The following is a 25,755-nucleotide window of genomic DNA, read 5'->3' on the forward strand; positions in this document are numbered from 1 at the left end:
GCAGCATGTATACCTTTTTCGTTTCCCACTGTAGTTTCTGACCTTAATCAGCATTTTGTCATGCACCACATGTTCAAACCTACATCCCATCTCCACGATGGCACTTTCCCTGTGAAAAGCAGTGTTATGATTAAGGTCAGAAGAGGTTGCATGTGTCATTTATCACACCTTTAGGGTTCACTCCAAGGTTTCACTTCCTGCTTCGTTCTCCAGGCCCACTGAAGGTATAGCCCACGTTACATGGTGTTTTTCCCCATGTTCTTTTCTGCAGGACTGTGATTGCATGAAGGACTCACTTGTTGATTTGAAATAGGGTTGCTTGGTAGCTTAGTATTGTATTGCACTGTGAGGGTGTTTTCATAAGGTTAAATGGTAACTTTATGCCTGTCTGCTCTTGGCACTGGGCCACATTCTGCTTAATCTAGTGGTGGATATGTGGAGGGAGAGAAATCAATAGCAGCAGTTTTTTTGTTGTTGTTGTTTTTAGTTTTTTAACTCTTTCCCATGTCCAGCCTTTTGTTGCTCATTGTCAAACTCTCTAGCACCTGTAGTTCAACAATACTCTTTTGTGTTTCTGTCAACAGTATAGTAAAAAAAAAAGTCAAATGCAACTGTTCTCTTCCACTATGTTTACGTCAGCCATCAACAAAATAGTAACTGTTTTGTTTAAGTCGATTGTTCCTACTAAAAGAATAACTTGCAAAAGAATAAGCAGTTACAATTCTCGGCTCTGTCACCTTCTGGGAAACACGTAAACATTGCTATGTACCCATTGTACATCATTAATTTCTTATTTAAGGATTCACAGGGTGATATTCGATCGCTATCAAAATAAAGTGCAAAGCAAAAATCTAAGAGCAGAATGGCAAAAGTGTGCTGTAAAATAGTGAAATAGTGATGAATGTAGACTGAATAGGCATAATAGGCAGTGCTGATATACAGGCAGTCGGAGGTGTAGGAGAAGCTTTGTAATCACAGGAGAAGGTTTACAGTTGGCAGACCCTGAACAGGAAAGGTCCCATTTAGTCAATATTAACCTATCTGGTTTAATTTTCTACTTTTTGGGATTTTGTTTCTCTCTGTATCTTTGGTTTCTGCTTAGACTGTCATTTCATATGTGCTGATGTCTATATCAGCAGACATAATTTTCTGAAATGATTGTGAAGAAACAACTAATAGGGTAGAAGAAGGAGTAGTATGAGGGAAAAAATATAACCGTTGTGCCTAGACTAGTCAGAAACAATAAACTGATTAGTGGAAATTAAGGGTTAATCAACAACCATTATGCAAAGTGAGCTTTAACTTTCAAGGATGAAGGCAGGGGAGGTGTTTTGGCCACCATTCCTGCCATTTCTTCTCTGTGAAGTGTTGATGGACTTCCAGATCTTGCCTTGTCATGAACATTCAAGCATGTTGTGACCAAGGCTATCTGGTTCAAATTCCTTACGGGTTTGTTTTGTGATTTCTATACTCAAATCAGTCAAACAGTCAAACATTGTGTGCACTGTACAGTAATTACACAATCAATAAAGTCAGTCCTAAACTGAGATTTAAAAGTCCCCACTAATTCAAAATTACGGTTATATTGAGCCATGGAGTTATTTAGCTGGAGTGCAGAGTTTGTCACAGCTTGAAGTTTGAAAGGTATAAAGGGTGTTTAACCAACAGAGAATTATACATTCATCAAAGGTAACAGAGGTGGTTTGGTAAATAATGGTAAAAATATTTGTAGGAGATCCTAAGTGAACCATGCCCAAAAGCTGTAAATCAAACTGTAGAAGACAAAAGAAAGAGAGAACGAGAAAGAACAAAGATGAGGGTAAATTGACAGCTCTCACTGCGAGTCTATCAGTGCCAGTTGGATAACAGACTGTGTGTCTTGTTGCTCTCTCTGTTGCAGATCATTGTTGCCAAATCCCCAGTGGCGCCGTTTTCAGTATTTAACTATACTGTTCAGAAAGATGGCCTTCGACTGGAAGGTAAGCTGGTTTATTAGTATAAAGGGAGGGGAGTCCTCTTTTAGCGACTGCTGGGCTTCATGTTGGGTTCAGCAGTCAAACTCTGAAAGGATTTTCATCGGCAAAGGTTCTGATGAAGCATGATGGCTCAACTGAGCATGGGATTGCAATGTTTTGTTTTCTGTTTGGTTTAATCACTGAATGAACACATCCAATGAACACATCTGCATTGGAAATGGTGTGAAAATTCAAGAATCTCAATCTGGTTGAAATTCCAGTTACTTTGGGCTGAAGATCACTGGTATGTATTCTTTACAGCTGCGCTACATATTTCATATAACATTCTGGTCACCACTTTTCTATTAAGTGCATTGGAACCCCTGTGAGTTATTGCTGAAGGCTAATGCCAACTTGACTTGAGGCATAACACCAGCCTCCAAAATGACAAAGCTATAAGTCTAAAAGATTTTCAAGTTATCACTTTCCTCCACATTGGGAATGTGGGAATATGCAAGCAACCCAAGTGCAGTAGTACAGGAATATATTACCTCGGCAGGGGAAAAAAAGTGGGATAATATTTGCTAGGGGAATAATCAATGCAAGCAGGGCAGGAGGCAGTGATAAAGGTGCATGGTAATGGAAGAGATCTCTGACAAACCAGAGACCTGTGCATCCACAACAGTCGCGCTCCCATGGAAACGTGTCTCTGGGCAACGCACTCTGTGTGAAGTTAAGAGAAAGAGACAGAACTGGCTTCCAACCCCAGACAAGTCAGCAATGCGCCAGCCTGGCTTTCTAAATGGGAAGAGCAAACAATCCCTCTCGAAGGCATGGTGATATAGAATGATGCCAGTGACATCAATTATATCAACAATAGGAACAAAAACACTTTTTCACACATACGTTTGGCTGGGAGCCTTTATACTCAGCCCTCCCCTCTACACTCTCTCTCTCACACACACACACACTGTAGAGTGACCAGATGACTGAATAGTCACGAAAACATTTTTAGAAAGGAGATAATTTTAAAATAGCCCTAAAATTTGAAACAAACAAATGTGTATTTTAAACATCTTTGTTGAGATTAATGTTGAGTGCTTAATTACATAGCATAGCATACACATACCACACATCAACTGATTACTATTCAGAAGTTATATATGACATTTATTGTAGAATCCAAATAAGATGAACAGTGACCTTCATGTATTAATAATAATTAATTAATAAGTAACACAGTGGTGTACTTAGCATTACAATTTTTTTTTTTGTATTTGGCATGATAATTGGGCTATAATACACAATTAAGACAAAGGTGTAATGCTTAATTTAAATCTTAATGTCTTTTATGTTTAAAGTCCATTTGAAATGTGTCTATGTGGAGAAATATGGTTACCCTGATACACACACAACAGCTAGTTTAATTTGCTTGTAGGCCAATGTAAAATACATGCATCCATGTAAAATTTGAAGGACGGTAGAGTCTGACAAAATTCACATTATTGGAAATGTTTTTTTTGGCTATTGTGAAAATGTTAAGCTGGTTGAAATGTTTTCCAGGTCAGAATACCACTTGTCTTCTAACCAACATATTTCCTGTTTGCTCGCTGTTTGTACTCTTTCACAAATGACTTGGCTCTCAGTTTCTTGCAATAGTCTTTGAGACGTACATATGCTTTTTATATTTTAAGTATCTCTCGGAAACCATATTCTATAGCTGGAGACAGTGAACACAGTAGACATCAGTAAAAAATGAATAAATAAAGACAGAAAGGCATGAACAAAGTCTCAGAAAGCATGAAGGCTAGCATTGGACATTCATGTTGTCCTACCTGAATCTTGCTCATTGAGTGATCTGCAGGGATCTCTACTGTGATCTCAGATCAGTATCTTTCATACGTAATGGTTAATCTGACAGGATTTTTTCAGAGCTTTGTAAAGTATGCTACAGGGGCCAAATTGAAAGCTTGGAAATTATGACAAATGATGAGGGATTGGGAAAAGTGGTCACATTTGTCCTTGGATTCCTTCATCGTTGGGACTGTTGTATAACATTTTATTAATCTTTTCTCTTTCATGTGACAGAAAAGTGCTCAGAAAAGTGACTGCGCACAGGCTTGTGTTACATAGGAACACGGTAACGAGAGCGAATTATATCTCACTGAAACCTGTTCAGGAGGGATCAAGTTGCGGGGAGAAATTGAATTAAAATAAACGGTAGGATAACAGCAACGGGCTGTTTGTCGGAAACCTTAATTCATTTATTTATTTTTCCAGCAGCCAACTGGACTTTTGTGTTTAGGGAGATTTGGCTCTCCCTGAGGTAAAAAAATAAATAAAACAACAACACCAGTCCAATGCGAGACATTAAAGGCCTTTTTAAGTATGTGGAGAATGGGAGCCCAGAGTGTTGAAGTGCTGGGCCAGTTGTTGTATTAGACTTTTGGGAAAAAGAAAGGGGAGACTGCAGGGAAATGTAGGGCAGCAATAAAACCAGAAGCATTGGAGCAGGATAACAAAGACCCTACTTCTGACAGGACTGGGATGTTACCACACAGGAGCTGTAAAAAATAAATAAAAAATGTGTCTGTAGCAGTTTCCAGGAAACTGGAGAATACAGCAATAAAACCTGTCTTTGTCAGAGAGGCGAGGGGGGTGAGGGGACTTTAAAGGGTTCCACCACACAACCAGTGGAGTGTCCATAAAGCAACCTGGTCTCTCTCTCTTACAAGTTCCTGCATGGACCTAGGTTTGGCATTTATTAATCCCTTCGGCCAGGATTTTTACAGACGTCAATGAATCCCCCAAGCTGGCCTGATTTCCAAGTCAGTAGGATCCCCTGCTAGTCTGAGCCGATGTGCATTAATACAGATTAGACCCCATGCCACACAGATGATTTAGTAATTATTGTTGTCAACTCAGGAGGGTTGGGCAAGTCATGGAAGGGGGTGGGAGGGCAGGGTCTGTTCAGTTCATACTGTCTCTAGTTGTTTGTGAGTTTACAATACAAAGCTCAACCATGTAATTCTCCAGGCCTTCTACATCATTGACATATAATGAATGATAACCCTAGATGGGTCTACAAGCCCCAAAAGGACTTTGTGACGTAGAGCACACAGATCTGGCACCTTCTTCAAGATAAAGCAAATAAATGTGTCCTTTGGGTGGAGGTGCATCACTTGCCTCCTTGTGAAGCTCTAAATCAGCACGCAAACCAGAGCAGGACTCATACTGAGGCCTTGAGGGAATTCAAGGGATACGGAGGCCTTGAGGGAATTCAAGAGATACTGAGGCCTTGAGGGATCCCATTTACCTGGCATAATCCCTGGCACTAAAGCAATGCCATCTTACTCACTGCACACACACACATACACACACACACACAAACGTAAGTGCTGGAATCTTCAGGACTCATAAAGCTCTCCTCAATCCTATTTCCTTTGCTTCGTGCCCATTTTCCTTCACCTTGGCCTGTTTCATACTCGACCCTGGCTTCCTATTGCTACCCATCTTAAATTCAAGACCTACTGCTCTTTTCGCCAGGCTGCTCCTCCCTCCCTCAAGTCTCTTGTTTCTCCCTCTATGATTTTTTCTCCTCGTGATCTTAAGTGTCTTTTTTTCCTAATCGGCTGTCTCACTTCTTACCTATGGCAGCAGTGTGGAGTAGCGCTTAGGGTCTTGACTCTAGACGGAGGGTTGTGGGTTCACCTTGACCCCTTGAGCAAGGTTCTATACCTAGATTGCTCCAGTAAAAACCCAGCTGTGTAAATGGGTAACTGTCTGTTAAAATAATGTGATATATTGCAACACCCCTGGATAAGGGTGTATGCTAAGAAATATAATAATAATACATAGGCTTACCTTATCTTACCTACCTGAGATACTGGAACACAATGCCAGCTGACCATTACCCAGGTGAATGTTTCATTTTAGAGCTAGATTAAGTGAAACCCCTACCAACTCTCAAATGCTTTGCCATCCCTTGTGATGAAATCCACAACATGCAAGATGTTATTATTATTAAATGAGTAGGCAGTCACATACCATTCAAAATATATGAAATCTCTTCCTAAATCAGTAAATGGGTGAAAATATTAAAACCAAAAGTGCTATGACATAGGTAAATGGTGACACAGATCTGTGCAGAGTTCTACCATTGTCAAACAAAAGACACTGAGATGATATTTATGCCACACTACACCAAGCACCAAACAGAGCAGATAACTAACATGGCAGTTTCAGGTGTCTCAGCCTTGTGCATATCCTGCTGAAGGCTAATATTTATACTCGGGTACAATAGAAGCACTTTTACATCGCCATCTCCCATGCTCATGTGGAGAGTTTTGTAGTTCAGGCTTATAAGATAAACTAAAAACCAAACTAATGATTATAATAATACTACTAATATTAGTGCTATATACAGCTATGTCCAGTATGACTCAACAAGGGAATACAAAGTTCCATAGAGCAGTTTGCATAGTTTAGATTGGTATAACAAAAGTATAGAATACATTAAACATTTAAAACAAACATTTAGTGGAGCAAAATGCAGTATGAGATATGGCAGGATATAGGGTTATGGTAATGGCAGTATGATGCATTGCACTAAGAGTCACTTTCCCCCACAAACTATGTTCCTCACACCTTCTCCCACACATTAATTCACACGACACAGAGCTGAACTTACACACAACCACCCACTAACACGTATGTACGAGTATACCCACAGCTTCAGGTTTCCACTGCAGTTCCTACCTACACTATACTGCAAAACGTATCGGGGCAGCAGTTACCAAAAAACAGCTGTTCACAAGGAATGTAGGGTGCTTGCCCACTATTAGCCGCAATGACTCAATAGCCTAATAATAATAATAATAATAATAATAATAATAATAATAATGACTTCCCCAATCCTGTTGATTGAAAGTTGGAGGAATACTGTGCCATTCCTTCCATAGCAGAGTATCAACGGCAGCGAGAGAAGTTGGTCTCTTTCTTTTTTGCTGTTCAGTTCATCCCAGGGTTGTTCATTGAGATTGAGATCAAGCCTCTGTGTGGGCCTCGAAATCCTTTAAATGTACAATTCTTGGAAATAACATTTTACACTCTCGGTTTCGTGAACTTGCCTTATTATGTTGGTTAATGTATACATTCAGTCAACTGTGGGAGTACAATGTCCAAAATATCAGAATGCCTAATGCAACCCTATCCAGCATATGACCCCTGGTACAACCCATTACTGAAACAAGGAGGCTTATCTAATTTATTTTGGTCTTATGGTGTATATGGGCTAATGATCTGTTGCATCAAACCAGGACAGATGTGCAGATCCTGATAAATAAACAGGACATATAGATAACATGTATGACATGCAATGCATAAGTCACAGGATAGATAAGCACAGTATATATCTTGGTAGATACAGTTCAGTACAGAAACTCCTAACAGTGCCTTGTTTGCTAGTGAGTAACATCAAACATAACGAGAACGTCACTAAATGTTTGTTTGGTGTTTGTATTTCTCTAGTTAAACAACTAATTGAAATACTCTAAATCAAACCAAGGAAGAAAGTGAAATCACTATTTTCCATTGTTACATTACATGAATAAGAAAAGAAACCCAGGTGAAAAGCTTTCACTTACAGTACCTGGGACAGGGCTGCATAACAACAGAAGAACAGATTGGCAGAATAGAATTTACTGTTGTGTGCGTGTGTGCATGTGTGTGTATGTGTACATGTGTGATAATAAAGGGAAAGTTGCAGCCAGTCCTCACTGTTAAAACAGCATGTGTAATTTCGTTTAAGGTGACGGCAAAATGTTATAAAACCAGAAATAACCTTTACGGTAAGCACCCCCCCCACCCCGTCATTACTCCCCCATTATTCTCCTCCCCCACTTTTTTTTCAGGTGGCTGAGTTACAGTATTCCAGTTCCTGTGGGAGTCGTTTATTGCAAAAATAGAGAGAAGTTAAAAAAGAAAAGAGAGAGACTGCAGCTTATAGAGCAGATGGTACTCATAGACTGAATTTTACATTAACGTGCCCCAAGAACCGAGTTACATAAGAACTACAAATGTGTTTTCATTATTCTTTGGCAGAGGGCAGGCTAGCAGACAGGTAGTGCCTTAGCTGGTGGCCACTTTCTAGAGCTGGAGGCAGTTGGGGAAGGGGATGGGGAGGGGGGTTTGTTCCCCAGTTGCACTGAATACAGAAAAGCCCCATCCCTTTCTATATCTGTTCATTGGATGCCAGAGGCCAGGTCTGCAGTCCACATACTTTCATTCCAGCAACTGCACAGAGCACTCTCTTGTTCTGCTTTTAATAGAAATGTAAATCCGAAAGCCTTCGTGTTTTGAGAAGGGATATTGCTTTTAATGAATTCCAAAGCACGACAGAGGTTTATTAGGAAGCTGGGGGTTGTTAAAATGGGAGGGGAGGCTTTCTCGTTCTCTTTTTGTGTGTGTCAGGCAGATTTGTTTTCTTTACCCTCTCTGTCCATGGGAATGTACCACTCATTACTGATGGCAACTCCAGGAACATGTATTTTTAGGCCATGGTTATAGTTCTTTATTTTATTGTTTATTTTTTTGTTTATCTTCACTGATGCCTCAAGTAAAACATAAAAGTAAAAAAGATGATTTTATTTTGAAACTGTTTTCTGTGTGTGAATTTATAAACACATAACAATGATAAAAAATAACATGATGAATATGGGATTTTTTTATTTTCAGGATGTAACACAGTCCCACCTGTACTGTCCCCTTGTAAATCTGTGAGGAAGAAGCTATTTTAAAATAGCCAGGACCTCAGATCTGAGGACTATTGTCTACTATTATCTGTTCTGCAAGATCTCATTTTATGTTAGCATTGCCACTGGCAGTCTGCAGGAAAAGGAAAAGGATGGGTCTGTCCTATAGTGCGCACAAAACATTTCCCCCTGCTTTGACAAATATCTTGTCAGCCGGTGACAATCAGGTCTTTGCATCTGATGAACTGTCCGGTTGAGAGGGAGGCCTAATAAAAGTGAGAATTATAACTGAATATTTAACAAACTTTCAAGAGGAAGACTAGACCGCAATAAGTTCTCAATTTGAAAGTATGAAAATCTGCAAATTAAGACTACCCTGAGCTGTGAAAGAAGGGGATGAGATGGGATCTTTTGATCAGTTTGACTGTAGTATTTCACTTTCACCATTCTTTGTCCTTTGCTGTTGTTTCACCACAATGGCAGTGGTTCAAGTCTGTGTTTTTAAACCCATTTTACACCCGGGCAAGATGGCAGAACTCCCATTTGTAGGTGACGAAACCATGACTGGCCTGTTGTTATGTACCAGAAGGATGACAAGGGCTGGGGAGGTGGAGGGCGTGTGGGGAGGGGGCGGAGGGTTATATGCTGCCAAGCTGTTGCCAAGAAACGGAACCGGGGACACTGAAAAGAAGTTATGACAACTATGACAAAGAAGTAGAAGGAGAAGGAGAAGAAAAGTCCAATGCAAGACCTACACAGGAAATGAGAGGAAGCATTTTAATGGGAGCCTCTTTCAGAACGCCACTGAAGAACAGGGTGAAGAAGCACAAGACGAAAGGAAAAAAAAAGAAACACTTACAGGAGCCCCCCTAGAACTCCAGCCCGTTAACATCAAAGGAATGGGCAGCCAGCCATATATAAATACACGAACCGAGGGCGTCGTGTTGAGGGATGATCCTGCTGAGATGGGAGGAAGAGGGAGCTGAGGTTGGGGGTGGTGGCTATGGGGCGATGCACACTCAGGCCTTATTATGCCAAATGGAGTTTTTGTTTGATAAAAAGGAGTAAAACAGAAGGGGTAGAAGAGATGCCCCTTTCTACTGTGTGTGTCTTGGATGTTGATGTCGGGGTTTTTGGGGGGTTTGTTTTCCTTTTGTTTAAGATGCCCAGAGCTGAGGACTAGGGACAGCTTTATTTCTGTAGCAAAAAACGAGAGAAAGAGATGGCAGTACCAGTTCTAAATGTTTAAAAGTCATTTGATTTGAAGGGTTCTTTCGTTGTTGTTTTTATTACTAGTTTATTTAGTAGTACTATTCTTTGTTTAAACAAAATACTAAGTGATATGTTTGGGAAAATACATACAGAAATGCCCCCCCACATTTATCCACCCCCCCAATTATTTACTGGAGTTGTCTTCCTCCTTCTCCCCACATTAATTTCCTCACAGGATAATGCATTAGAATTTTCATACTGTTAGTTTTAGTGACGCCGACAGCCCCCCCCACCAACCCTCTTTACATTGCATTGCTCGGACTTCAATAGGAAGCCTTGTGTGGAATAGACACCAATACTGCCACCCCGCCCCCCTCGCTATACCCTGGACAGCGATCACCCCATGAATCGCATTACTGGCAATAGCAAACCGGGAAGGGACCAAAAAAAAACATATAAATTAGACTCAGCTGTTTTCCATTCATGTTTGCAGCCTTGCTCAGGGAGAAAGCAAAATAATATTAAACAAAAGCTATTCAAAAATAATCTCCTCAGCTGGGATTTGTCAGGAATTACTTGGCCCAGGTGTACTATTAATTACAAGGCAGTTGATCTAATTCTGTTCCCAAATCCTGACCTTCTGAAAGGACCCTGACTGCCTGATTTCCACCCCCCCATCACCTTCCCAGTTGTCCCTCCAAATGTTTGCCTCTGTAGGGGTAACATGAGTGTGCAAGCCTAAATAGAAAACAAACACTTCAAGCAGTTTAAACAGACAGCCTTGGTGCTGTTAAAGTACAAGGTCTAAGTTTCCAAAAATAAACCCAGTTCTTCAGGACATCAGGTTCCAGTCTTGGATTTGTCCTTGATGAGTTTACCTTGACAGAGTTTTGCCGTATTAAAAAAAAGATGGGTAGGCTTCCCAAGCTATACATATTTGACTTCTGCATCAATCCCTGCAAAGCCAGGCCATGTGCAAGGTGTTTTTGAGTGTGATATTTGTCATGCTTGGTGTTTTGTCAAGGAGGCTAATTTTAATGGCAGGGCTCTGTGTGTAGGCTGTATTGTGTTTTTTTGGTGTGTTTTTCTATTATTTTTTATAATAATTCAAAAAAGTGTGACACAAGATATACAAGTTCTATTAAGGATGATAAAAGTACATCTATATAGAGAGAGTATTGTAGGCCTGTAAGTAATTATATATGCACACTTATCAAATATGCCAGCTTCTTCAATAAATATATTTTGGTTATGTTGTTTCCTTGTTGAAAGTCTATAGTATCCATGGACGGATGTTCAAACATTAAGTTTAAAGAATGTGGGAAAGTTGTGTTAGGTCTGGTTTCATATTCCTTTCCAATTCCAAGCAATACTTATAATAACAATTTAAAAAATTGGTAAATGTCCCTGTGAAGGATACTGGATAACACATTCAGTACAAAAATGTGAACAATTGTTATTTATGTTTCAAATAGGGCTTGGCTTTATCAGTCTTTATCTTCCAGTCTTATAATTCTGAGTGCAGCTACTTCAAAAGGACCTATAAACCTTTAATCTGAAGCATTCAGATAGGTGTTTTGTTGTACCATCTTGGCAAGAAACCAGGCTTGGCAAATGCAAGCTCTGTAACCTTTACGTATATGGATTTACTGTCGTTCAAATCAATAAGTGTGACGTTCAGATCTACAGGTACTGTCTCCTAGTGAAATGAAAAGGATGATTCTGATTATTTCCAGGCTTCAGGTACAGCACTGGGAGTCAGTCTCCCTCCAATAGCATTTATATTAGCAGGCTCTTGAGAACAGGCTGCTGTTTAAATCCTCTCAGTCTCTATCAGTCTGGACTTTATTATTCCACCTGTAGTTTTACGTAACAAGGAGAGAAAGAAAAAAGAACAAGGACTTGTATAACAAGACACCAGCTAAATTAAAAGAGATGACGGCTTCATGTACAGGTGGGGGTAGGCTCAGTCCTCTGTGGTTTTGACGAGTTTTGCTTCAGCCATAAACACGAATTTCAAATGTCACACGTAGGAAGCAGATTGATACAGTCTTGCCAGAACAAAACAACTTGTATTATTTGATGTGACTTCTAACAACTATAAGAGATTGTAAAGCAAAAAGCAAGCTGCTGCCCCCTGTCACAGTCACTCCCAAGTTGTGCAATTCTAGTGCCTAGAAGGCTAGACACAAACTGTCTGTTTATCTGGCACTTTCAATCTGACTAATTTAACACCCAAAACAAAACAACACAATAGAAAGAAATACATATGTTTTTGTTGTTTTTTGGAGAGGCTAGAGAAAAACATAAATTGCCTTACAGTCAGAGTCAGATGGCCTACCAGATAGACATCAGGAGGTGAGACTGTCTTAGAGATAAGCTTACCAGATGCATCCTATTACTGCTACTGCCTGTGCTATTTTTAAGGGTTGGAGAACACTTCTGACCTATTGTATTCCTTTAAAAAAGAAAAGAAACATATGTATATACAGCTCTGGAAAAAATTTAGACCACTCGGTTCAGAAATCAATGTTTTAATTTTTTCCAGAGCTGTATATTGTGCCATTTACTTTGTCTCCACAATTTCAACCCTTTTAAAATTAATATATAATGTGTAATGTGCTTCTCCATTGTTTTTTCCGCTTATACATGTTGCATTTATACTTTTGTATTGTCATACTAATCTATATCCAAGAGGCCGAACTAATACAATAGTGTACTTCTTGTACACAATAACTGAGATTAAGTGGTGGAGACCCATAAATTAACACAAACTTATTGACCAAGTAAATGTTCCCCTAAGCTCGAGGAGATGGCTATCCCTCCCAGCTAATCTTGTGCTGGATAAATGTTAAAATACAAAAAGCTTATTTGAGACATTAGTTTCCCATGTAAGCTTCCTAGAAATGCATTTGTTTCTCTTTCCCTCAGTTGTTTTTACTCCAGTAGGTACCTAGCATGACAAGTGACATTTTAGGCTTAACAACAGAATCATTCAGCACAACTTGCATTACATAATCTTTCTTTTGCTGGCGCTTCTAGCCAAACAAATGGAACCATTTTAGAGACATTTGGAAGACATTCATTGACAAAGAAGTAAAGAAAAGAAGAATTTCACAAGAAGTTAACATCAGTTATAAATACCGTCAGACTCATCAACTAGTCAGGTGAACACATTGCTGCTAAACAAATGTGGGCCGTATTAGTAACATATGCAGTCAAATCCTGCTCAGCTTTGACTGTCCACTGTCTCTTACCTGTATTGCCATTCAGTCAATAAAAGCCTGTTAGGAACTTGTTCTGGTTCAGCACACATACAGCCATATATAAAACAGAGACAGCCCAACACTTCCCATTGTTGACTGTGTACTGGAATGTTACTGTCCGCTGGACTGGAGCTGTCCCCTGAAATAGTGTTGTGCGTGCAGTTAACACCATCCTTTTCAACGCGTTATTTTGCATGTTGCAAACCTGTTTTTTTCTGTGTGGTGCACACATACGTATATAGTAGGAATCACATATAATGTCAGCCAGAATGGATTGTGTCACGCAAAACGGGGTTTTGAATATGGCAAGTAATGCATAGTTTTGCGTTACAGCCATTTGTGATGAGCAAACCCTACGAATAACTGGCCCATAGTGTTTAAACACAAGGATTTCAAGACAAAACCAAGGTGGATGCATAAAACCTTCACATAGCTACAGAAACTTCTCAGAGACTGCTCAAATACTTACCTGTACTTTTTTTCAGATTTCGAAACCGTTACTCCACATCAGAGAATTCCCAGCAGTCTGGAACTGTCTGCAGTTGGCCCATCACCTAATTAATATCACTGAAGGGTTTTTCTCCACATATTCAGCTGGGACAGATTCAGCAGTGTGGGAAAGTGTTCCCACACTGATCTCTTTCTCACTGCAGGGATGTGGGGGGAACTTAAAGCTATCGTTTGGCAGCAAAGTGAGCTGCAGCGGTCAAATGGACAACCCAGAGATAGAACAAATGAAAGGAATGATATATCTGAGAATTGCCAGATGGCCTAATTAAGATAGTTATTATGCCAGAATGAGTGCAGACCCCCTGCAATACTGACCTAATCCATTTAATTATATGGTATAAATCACTAAACTCCTCAATCAAACACTGCATTTAAGCAGATGTTTGTTATTTTTCCTTTCTTCCTTTTTTTTTATCTGGTGGCATCTGATGCTCTTTACATATGACTTCTGTTAAATCATCCGTTCTAAGAGAAAATACAAACTTATTTTTAATGTTTGCACCTTTCCATCCAATGTATAACCCATGCAACATCTCATTCAATCAGGTTTAGCATTCATTCAATCTCAGGAGTCACCAGTGCTGCTGCATAATTTTCCCTTTTGTGCCCAATTCTCGATGAAAAGTTGAAGCTGTCATTTTTCAGTTACACTTGGCTAATGATTTTTATGATTGTGTTTTTCACATTTCCACTCCATTTATCATCCTTTTTCCTTTTTTTATTTTATTTACACAGCACCGCATGTAGATTTGAATTCCAACCAGATTGTCTACGAGTTTTGTCTTTATTCTCCACAGGGGGGACAAAAAATAGTTATTGTTTGATCCTGTTTTCTGAGAGCACTATGTCATTTCTCAGTGGGCTAGAGAGAACTGAGCCATCAGCTATGTAAAGAACAGAACAATGTAAAGTACTTTATGTAAAGTACAGAACAATTGAAAATACCACAAGGGTTGAGTGAGCTCCTGTGATTCCAAAGCATATATTCTTCTGAGGACAGGAAGCCAAACAGCAAGAGATCAGAATAATCCTGCCTGGAATGCAGGACCTGCTGAATAATTGTTTTAAGAACCTGAATGTCTCGGTTTTGTGTGGTTCTTAGAACAGACACATTTCAGAACACCTTAGAGTTAATTGTGGACTTTATCCTTGTAGTCTTGTTTACTTTAACTTTGTACACAGCTGACCTACTTCGCCTTGAAAATTGCCTTTCCACTCCACCGTCTATATATTTCTATATTATGTTGTTGCAATTGTTATTGGACTCATTTGTTTTTGCTCTTTATTTCCCCTACCAATTTGGACTGGCCAACATAATTCAGCTCACCTCCCTACTATAAGCCAATGTCTTACACCAGAGAGAAGCAGCCCAACCAAACCCCATCAGGATTCGACCAATTACATGCCACCCTGTGAAAAACTAGGTCAAAGCTGGCTATGGCACAGCCCAGATTGGACCCAGCAAAGTCTGAACTATAGAACTGAGCCTTTTAGTGGAAAAGTGGAAGCTTTTACAGTTTGAGTTTATCAAAACCCCTGTTTGTTACTTTGTAAAATGATAGGGTTTGACAATATCTTCATACATGTCAGAAATGATAGGTAGCTTTAAACACAAAACTGCTACATGTAATATCAAGGTGCAAGGATTAATTCAGATAGACTAGAGTTCTCCATATTACTTCAAAGGCTACAACTTTTTCAAAATGGGAACGTGTGAATTATTAGGGATACATGAACTACGTGACCAGTGCTTTAACAAACTGAATAGAATACTGTGCAATTTAACCTCCTTTAAAGTAGTAGATAGGGATTTGCATTCTTATACAGTATTGCTGTGCTTATGCAAATAACTTATGGTTGTGTGAATGAAATAGAAGAATTATAGGATTGAGGACAAATATTTGGTTTGAAGAACTAAAGTTGTGACGAAAGTAGATCATTTCAAAATAATAATAATGATGATAATAAAAAAAAGTAAAAAAGACAGGAAATGAGTGGTTTTACAACTTGTATCTTTTAATATAAGAGTACACATGGTTGTTCTGAGATGTTCAGAGTGATTACCATGGAATTAAACTATAATTAAAGCTTGTATGGTAAAACATAAATAAATAAATAACAGATCTGGCTTCTTGACTTAAAGGAACTAGTTCTTTCTCCTATTTAATTTTCTGCTTGCCGTGTAACATATTCCTTGTCTCAAAGAGTCCTGCTGCTGATCACTCAACAAAGACAATCAAAGAAGCAGATTAAGGTCTTATAATGAACAGTTACACTGTGATTGGCTCTGAAATGGCACATTTTTTTCTTCAAACCAAAAGCCACTCTTACTACCCAATGGCCTATATTTCCGAGGTTACAAACAATATCGACCAATGTTCTTCAAATCTGGTCATCGAGGGTCGCATGTCAGCTGACCTAGGAAACTTGTTAAATTGGGATAGATAAGTGAATAATTGTGTTGAATAATTGCTCCACTTCAAGGTCTGTTGAACAGCATTTTATTATAGACTGTTAGAGTATACTATCCAATCCTTCTTGGTTGATGTTTGGGGAAAAACAATCTGTTCCCCCAAGGTGATCAATGTGAGTCAAAGGGGCACTATCCAATGTATTCATTATTGTTATTGTTTCCTGTGTGGTGTCCTCTCAATCCAGTCTGAGAGTCTTTCTGGAATCTGTTTGGTGGTTGTTTCTTGTAAGGAAGACAATAAAGGTGGCTTGGTAAATAACTGAAGCAAAATAAATGAAGTGGAATCAAAAGAGCAGGGAAGTCAAAGCCATGGCATTCCTTTTCTTAGTTTCGCTTCATACTTTGTATTCTGAAAATATATTATCATGAAGCAGTAAAACAGCTGCATTACAATCGTGATATACAGCACATTATAGAGAAATATCACTGATGAATCACAGACTCAATAACAGATGTATTTCCAGGGGTGCAACTTTAGTTTCAATAGTGGGGAGGCGGCATTCAGTGTAATTGGGATATTAAACAAGGTGCTTTCTAAAAGAATGATAATAGTTGGGGGGTGGAATATGCCACACTTCAAAAAGTAAATTTCACCTATATGTATATCACTGCTTAATTACAACTACGATATACACTCACCTAAAGGATTATTAGGAACACCTGTTCAATTTCTCATTAATGCAATTATCTAACCAACCAATCACATGGCAGTTGCTTCAATGCATTTAGGGGTGTGGTCCTGGTCAAGACAATCTCCTGAACTCCAAACTGAATGTCTGAATGGGAAAGAAAGGTGATTTAAGCAATTTTGAGCGTGGCATGGTTGTTGGTGCCAGACGGTCTGAGTATTTCACAATCTGCTCAGTTACTGGGATTTCCACACACAACCATTTCTAGGGTTTACAAAGAATGGTGTGAAAAGGGAAAAACATCCAGTATGCGGCAGTCCTGTGGGCGAAAATGCCTTGTTGATGCTAGAGGTCAGAGGAGAATGGGCCGACTGATTCAAGCTGATAGAAGAGCAACTTTGACTGAAATAACCACTCATTACAACCGAGGTATGCAGCAAAGCATTTGTGAAGCCACAACACGTACAACCTTGAGGCGGATGGGCTACAACAGCAGAAGACCCCACCGGGTACCACTCATCTCCACTACAAATAGGAAAAAGAGGCTACAATTTGCACAAGCTCACCAAAATTGGACAGTTGAAGACTGGAAAAATGTTGCCTGGTCTGATGAGTCTCGATTTCTGTTGAGACATTCAGAATCAGAATTTGGCGTAAACAGAATGAGAACATGGATCCATCATGCCTTGTTACCACTGTGCAGGCTGGTGGTGGTGGTGTAATGATGTGGGGGATGTTTTCTTGGCACACTTTAAGCCCCTTAGTGCCAATTGGGCATCGTTTAAATGCCACGGCCTACCTGAGCATTGTTTCTGACCATGTCCATCCCTTTATGACCACCATGTACCCATCCTCTGATGGCTACTTCCAGCAGGATAATGCACCATGTCACAAAGGTCGAATCATTTCAAATTGGTTTCTTGAACATGATAATGAGTTCACTGTACTAAACTGGCCCCCACAGTCACCAGATCTCAACCCAATAGAGCATCTTTGGGATGTGGTGGAACGGGAGCTTCGTGCCCTGGATGTGCATCCCACAAATCTCCATCAACTGCAAGATGCTATCCTATCAATATGGGCCAAGATTTCTAAAGAATGCTTTCAGCACCTTGTTGAATCAATGCCACGTAGAATTAAGGCAGTTCTGAAGGCGAAAGGGGGTCAAACACAGTATTAGTATGGTGTTCCTAATAATCCTTTAGGTGAGTGTATAGCAAATATAGACAACTGTCATTGCAAAAATTGACAAAAATATTGTACACTAAAGACAATATATAGTTATATAAAGGAAATACAGCCTCTAGGCTTTCGCTGTACTGCAAATAGAGCTATGTTTTTTAATAGGGACCCTAGAGTCTCCCTGGGGCCCCAGTGCTATTAATGTAGACCCTAGGACCCCTGTGCTATTAATACTGCCCTTGAACTGTAAATGTGACCCCCCAGGGCCTCTGTACTTTTAAAAGAGGCACTGTACTTATCATAAAGCCCCTGGGACAACTTTACTATTAACAGAGCCCAGACTTGCAACACTATCTTATGTATTACTGTTTGCAGTGGGAAATTGAAAGTGGTATAAAGCTGTAGAGAATTTGTTCTGAATGTGATAAGATAATGTCTCATAAGCCGGAGATTCTAAATACAGAGAATTCAGTGATTGTTTATTTTTATTCTTTAAATATATATTTGTATTTGGTGTGGTTTACTCTGACTTTGCTATCGTAAGTTTCTGAGAGTCTTCTCCAAAGCTGTTTTCACTAGAATAGTTACATGTATCAGGACAAATATTAATGAAGGAAACAGCAGTAACAGAGCATGAAATGAAACAGAGTGATGTGCAGAAATGACAAACTGACAAAGGAAGGAAAATCAATGCTCTCAGGGTTTTAATTTCCAAATAACTATACAAAAGTTGATAACATAAGACTTAGGCCACCCTGGACTTTTCCACACCTTGCATTCAATGCAGCGATTGAAGCCCTCTGTTTGTTGAAACTGAAATGACGCAAAACAACAAAAAACACCTATTTAACACAAGATTAATTGTAGTCTGAATACAGAACCCTGAATGGGTTTAAAATGGTTACACACACCGAAAAAACCTTACCAATTCCCTGCAGTTACTGTGACCTAGTCCTTTTTTTGCATTGTAAGCTGATACTCATTTTTTTTCTCCTAAGTTGATCCATGATTAATTTGAATGGAGGGGTGGCAGCAGAACAAAAGGTCAGATCAGGGCAACTTGGGAGTGAAAGACTCTGTTGGGGGGTTGGGGGGCTAAGAAGTGAGGGCAAAATCTCTTTTCACAAGATTGAAAAAGGGCTTTTTTAATTTATCAAGGTTAGAGTTGAGGATAACTAGCTAATAAACTCAGATTTATTTTTCAGTTAATTTTGAAAATTATACTTATGTTTTTAAAACCTTGTGTTAAGAGATAAAACCAAAATGGAATTAAACATAAAGCCATTCACCCTTTAATTGTTTGCATGGCGCAAAATGTGGGGTGTCGCTGAAATGATGTGATTCCTGATATATTCGTAGGTGTGTACCACACACAAAACAGGTTTGCGACTCCCAAAATAACGCATTGAAAAGAATGGCGTTAACTCCACGTACAACACTGTTTCAGGGGACAGCTCCTGGATTGCGACATTTCAGTGCACAGTCAACAATGAATGGGAAGTGTGGGGCCTCTGTTTTTATATATGGTTGTATATAAGTTCCTAACAGTCTTTTCTGACTGAATGGCAATACATACATACATACATACATAGGAAACATAGTTAGTAGCATGAAGCGTGTCTGTGGATATTTGGACGGTGATGCGCTGTAGGTGAAGATATTCTGCAGGATGTACCAGCCTCATACAGACAACAATTTGCCCCTCTTATACATTCTCTACATGAGTACATGTAACCATGAGTGCTTTCACTTATCATAGAGCCATTGAACATACACACACACACATACACTCACCTAAAGGATTATTAGGAACACCTGTTAAATTTCTCATTAATGCAATTATCTAACCAACCAATCACATGGCAGTTGCTTCAATGCATTTAGGGGTGTGGTCATGGTCAAGACAATCTCCTGAACTCCAAATTGAATGTGTGAATGGGAAAGAAAGGTGATTTAAGCAATTTTGAGCGTGGCATGGTTGTTGGTGCCAGACGGGCCGGTCTGAGTATTTCACAATCTGCTCAGTTACTGGGATTTTCACGCACAACCATTTCTAGGGTTTACAAAGAATGGTGTGAAAAGGGAAAAACATCCAGTATGCGGCAGTCCTGTGGGAGCGAAAATGCCTTGTTGATGCTAGAGGTCAGAGGAGAATGGGCCGACTGATTCAAGCTGATAGAAGAGCAACTTTGACTGAAATAACCACTCGTTACAACCGAGGTATGCAGCAAAGCATTTGTGAAGCCACAACACGTACAACTTTGAGGCGGATGGGCTACAACAGCAGAAGACCCCACCGGGTACCACTCATCTCCACTACAAATAGGAAAAAGGGGCTACAATTTGCACAAGCGCACCAAAATTGGACAGTTGAAGACTGGAAAAATGTTGCCTGGTCTGATGAGTCTCGATTTCTGTTGAGACATTCAGATGGTAGAGTTAGAATTTGGCGTAAACAGAATGAGAACATGGATCCATCATGCCTTGTTACCACTGTGCAGGCTGGTGGTGGTGGTGTAATGGTGTGGGGGATGTTTTCTTGGCACACTTTAGGCCCCTTAGTGCCAATTGGGCATCGTTTAAATGCCACGGCCTACCTGAGCATTGTTTCTGACCATGTCCATCCCTTTATGACCACCATGTACCCATCCTCTGATGGCTACTTCCAGCAGGATAATGCACCATGTCACAAAGGTCGAATCATTTCAAATTGGTTTCTTGAACATGACAATGAGTTCACTGTACTAAACTGGCCCCCACAGTCACCAGATCTCAACCCAATAGAGCATCTTTGGGATGTGGTGGAACGGGAGCTTCGTGCCCTGGATGTGCGCATCCCACAAATCTCCATCAACTGCAAGATGCTATCCTGTCAATATGGGTCAACATTTCTAAAGAATGCTTTCAGCACCTTGTTGAATCAATGCCACGTAGAATTAAGGCAGTTCTGAAGGCGAAAGGGGGTCAAACACAGTATTAGTATGGTGTTCCTAATAATCCTTTAGGTGAGTGTATATATATATATATATATATATATATTTAAAAACATTCACCCACCTTGGACTTTTCCACATTTCATTGTTACAACATGAAATCAGAATGATTTAATCAGGAGATTTTGCCGGTGATCAACAAAAAATATATAATCTGTAAATTGTTCTAAATTAATTACAAATACAAAACAGAAATTCATTCAAATTCAAACTGAATTAAATAACACTTAAGTAAAATAAATAAATAAATCATCCATTAGCTTCGTCAGAAGCACACTGTAAGCACTGTATTTTCAAAAGATAAAAATAAACTCACTTTCTGAGTAAGTAAGCTAATGAATAACACTTCAGTAGGTGCTAGACACATTAACAGCACTTCAGTAGGTGCTAGACACATTAATATTCGACACACAGCAGCAGTAATGTACATAATAGCATTATGTTTACATGCATACATACATACATACATACATACATACATACATACATACATACAGACAATTATGGGTATCGAGTCATATTTATTACTACTACATCCACAATATTGTGTTTGTACTGCAATACTATGCGTATGAGCCTCGTTGTATGCCCTGTCAAGACAGTAGCATAGAGGTGTACACTATATTACCGAGGAGGTATGCATTTGAGATGTGTCCAGAGTCGAATGCACTGCACAGTCTGGACTGATGCAAGATATATGCATCGTGAGCCCCCTTATATATAAATGTGTGTGTGTGTGTGATGGGAAGTGTACGTGTAGTTGCTATAGCTGTTTTCTCATTTATAAATATATATATAATACAATCTATAGATATATAGATATATATACACTGATCAGCCATAACATTATGACCACTGACAGGTGAAGTGAATAACACTGATAATCTCGTTATCATGGCACCTGTCAGTGGGTGGGATATATTAGGCAGCAAGTGAACATTTTGTCCTCAAAGTTGTTAGAAGCAGGAAAAATGCGTAGGCAAGCGTAAGGATTTGAGCGACTGTGACAAGGGCCAAATTGTGATGGCTAGACAACTGGGTCAGAGCATCTCCAAAACTGCAGCTCTTGTGGGGTGTTCCCGGTCTGCAGTGGTCAAAAGTGGTCCAAGGAAGGAAAAGCGGTGAAACAGCAACAGGGTCATGGGCGGCCAAGGCTCATTGATGCACATGAGGAGCGAAGGCTGGCCCGTGTGGTCCGATCCAACAGACGAGCTACTGTAGCTCAAATTGCTGAAAAAGTTAATGCTGGTTCTGATAGAAAGTTGTCAGAACACACAGTGCATCGCAGTTTGTTGCGTATGGGGCTGCGTAGCCACAGACCAGTCAGGGTACCCATGCTGACCCCTGTCCACTGCCGAAAGCACCTACAATGGGCACGTGAGCATCAGAACTGGACCACGGAGCAATGGAAGAAGGTGGCCTGGTCTGATGAATCACGAGTTCAAGATGTTGACTTGGCCTCCAAATTCCCCAGATCTCAATCCAATCAAGCATCTGTGGGATGTGCTGGACAAACAAGTCCGATCCAATTGAATTTTAATTGCGTGAAAGCCCTAATTCGACTGAATATACACATTTTTGTGTGATATTTGTGGGGGGCGCATTCATCCAGTAACTGTGCAAAGCTAGCTCAAACAATGGGAATAACAGCGCTCCGTGGAGTGCACAGGCGGGTTTGAGAAGCACAAAAAGATTTGCACGATACAAAAAAAAATGCTATATTCCAATGTTGCACAGATATTTGCGCCATCTTAGAATCTCTCTCCTTTTTTGGAGAAATCGTATTTTGTTTGTGAGGTACGCATTTTGTGGGGATATTGCTCGAAGATTGAATATCGGGCCCAGAGTTCAGTGGGATGTCATACATTCAGCCCAGGTCCAACCTACAAACTCATTTCAGCATAGGCCACCCTTAAATCATCAATAAAGACTTAGAAGACTTATTGATTAATGTATGTATTGTACTAATGTGTTTAATTGTTCTGAAACTGAGGTGATCCCAATTTTTCAAGCATGGTGATTTAAGGTGACTTAAAGTAAACTTGATTCACTTCAGGGGCAGGGTTGATGGAAACCACTGGGTTAAGGAAAAGTGAATCTCTTTTAGCTATTTGAACGTATTATTAACATATTGACTGCAATAGGATGGATTAATTCAAAAATGTGCCCAGAGAACTGAGCTACTCAAATGTTAACAAGTGAGGACCTGTGCATACAAGAAGAAATTAAGAGCAAGTGCCATTAGGACAATAAACATGCGGTGCTTCTTTACACTAAGGGTGGTGAGTGTAGGGAACAAGCTACCCCGCCAGATTGACAAACACCCTTCTAGGAATGGATGATTGAGACTCTGGGATTGATTTAGCTGGTGAGCAACCAAACAGGCAAGTTTAATCGTTTTAATCATCTTATCTTTGTACAGTATGTTCTTACTCTGGTCATTATTACTGTGCTGTAAATTGAATAATGTAATTCTGTCAAGCTTCTAAAGGTGTCTTGCTAAGCAGCAATATATTATTCTCCTTTCAAATAGTTTAAAAAGAGGAATTGTTGAAAATGGCACCATTTTACTGAGTTTTTCTTTTTTTTAACAAACCTGAAGTTGTTTTGCTTTCGAGGTAATCTTAGATCCTACAGTATGAATGCGAATCGAATTATAGGTTTTGCATGCAGAGCTGTTTGGAAGAAAAAGCACATTGTTAACTACTGGTTTTCATCCTGTTGGGACAGAAGAGCCATAATTATGTTAGCTGTTCTGGGACTAAAGAAATGTCAGCAAAATTGTCCTTTCTGATCTTGACATTTCTTGTAATACACTGGCTTGCTGTGTCTTGTAGTGACCTTTCAGAAGTTCAGATTTGGGTAAGATTACATAATCTATTCTCGCGTTTTAAGCAAAAGGCACATTGTCAGTGTACTTTAGTGTTTAAAAGTTTAAAATGTCTAGTCGCATCTCTTAATGCTGTGGGAGACTTGAATAGTAGGGGTCAATTACCTCCATTTTTTTTTTTTTTTTTAAAGATGGACAGTATACCTTAATGTCAAAACTCTCCTCTGAGGGCACTGTCCAAGGAATTCAACTCTGAATCTGGTTAATATTAGTCTGCTGGAGGTAAAAGTTAAGGGGGGTGAAGCATGTTTCCAAATTGTCAGTCACTTCATTCTAGGATATAAATCTATCAATTGTTGAAAAAAATAAATGTTGCTCTTGGCAGGTGCAAAAACATGTATTTATTTTGTTTCAACATCCATTTTATTTCTTCTTATTATTATTTCTTATTAGGCGCCCTTACCCCATGCAAATTGTTACAGTATATCACTCTATTTAATCATCTGTAATACATACAAAAATATACTATTTCTGCCTGTTGTCCAAAGAACACTGCTCTACTCAACCCCAACTGACACTTCCCATACGAAGGTGCTAAATAAGACAAGACCAAAACCAAGAAAAAGGACAGAAACATGCACACACACACACACACACGCATGCACACACGCACACACACACACAACACTTCCCCAGTCTATATCTCATTCCAAGGAAGGATTCAGCTAAGCTTATAAGTGGCATGAATGCTCAATCTGTATGCGTTTAATGTCCAGGGAGACTCGCCCCTAAAAGCCCAGTTAAGCTCTTTCCCCTTTTTCTGTAGCTTTGGCAGTTCCCACAGACACCCCCTGTTGGTTGGAGGGGGTGGCTAGGGGGTCAGCTTAATGAGATGACGCACAGCAGCAGGTGCTCTCAGCCACTTTACCAGGACTGTGCTGTGCGCAAGAACAGAAAGAAAAGTAATATTGGATTGTGAAGTGTTTCTCCTAAGGGGTGTCTGGGAGAGGGGGGAAGGGGGACTGCTTGTTCAGCTCCAGCACAGGTCAGCACTGAAGTTATTTAAATCCAAGGATTTCAATGAAAACTATCTTTACTAAAGGCTTTTTTGTTTGTTTGTTTGTTTGTTTCAGATCTTTTTTTTTAAAAAAACCCTCTTATTCAGTATTCTTTTCTGATTTAGACTTACTCAGCAGTTGTTGTTGTTGTTGTTTTTAAGCAGAGCCCAGCTATATAAATGTTTCCACGTTGATGTACTATGAGTCTCTCACAACACTGCTCACAAAATGGAGCAGACACTAACACCTCAGTGTCTTGTGGCCCTAGCCGGTGCCTCATCCTGTCCTGCAGGAGGCTGCTGGTTATTGTCCAGGTACATAGACACCTTGTGGTGATACTGTGTTGCTTAGGGGAGTGTTTGTATTAAAATGATAGGGCTGGGTAACTGATTAACTATTTCACAAGATATGCTAAACAAAAATATTTCAGAGGGCAAATTGGTAGTAGACCAGTTAAAACATTGGCCCCTTTTTAGGTTGATTTTACAATATGAAAGGGGGCAGGAGTTCAGTCTTCTGTAAACTTTTTTTTTTTTTTACTGAATCAGATGGGGTTTAATAAATACCAGGCATTATACAATCAAAATCAACACAAACCAGCCATATAAAAACTAAAACACAGAGGAACTGTCCCGTTTTTTTCTATTTTCAATACAAATGCACATGGTCTACCACATCTGGATGTGTTTGTGCCTTATTCTTTTTATGTTTTGTGGCAATTGTCATTTTATATCTGTGTCAAAGCAGCTCTATTGTAGTACAGTAGAGTTCTGCATTTACCTGAGGTTTGAACAGGTGAAGCAATGAGGACAAGCTGAATCAAGTCATGCAAAAGCAATACCCTAAGGCAGAAACAAACTATACAGATGGACTTTCATCACAGACAAATAGCACA

General features: G+C 39.6%; 1 protein-coding gene across 3 annotated transcripts in view; it reads left to right on the plus strand.

Moving 5' to 3' along the window:
• The window catches only part of rad51b (RAD51 paralog B), a 205,123-nt gene that overhangs the window by 124,339 nt on the left and 55,029 nt on the right, over positions 1-25,755 (plus strand). For all 3 annotated transcript variants that reach the window (XM_066694439.1, XM_066694440.1, XM_066694442.1), the window contains one exon: positions 1,901-1,979. In XM_066694439.1, the coding sequence (XP_066550536.1) occupies positions 1,901-1,979 (79 nt within the window). The remainder of the gene's footprint in view (positions 1-1,900; positions 1,980-25,755) is intronic.

This window comes from Amia ocellicauda, chromosome 21 (genome assembly GCF_036373705.1).
Source record: "Amia ocellicauda isolate fAmiCal2 chromosome 21, fAmiCal2.hap1, whole genome shotgun sequence".
NCBI classification, from domain to species: domain Eukaryota; kingdom Metazoa; phylum Chordata; class Actinopteri; order Amiiformes; family Amiidae; genus Amia; species Amia ocellicauda.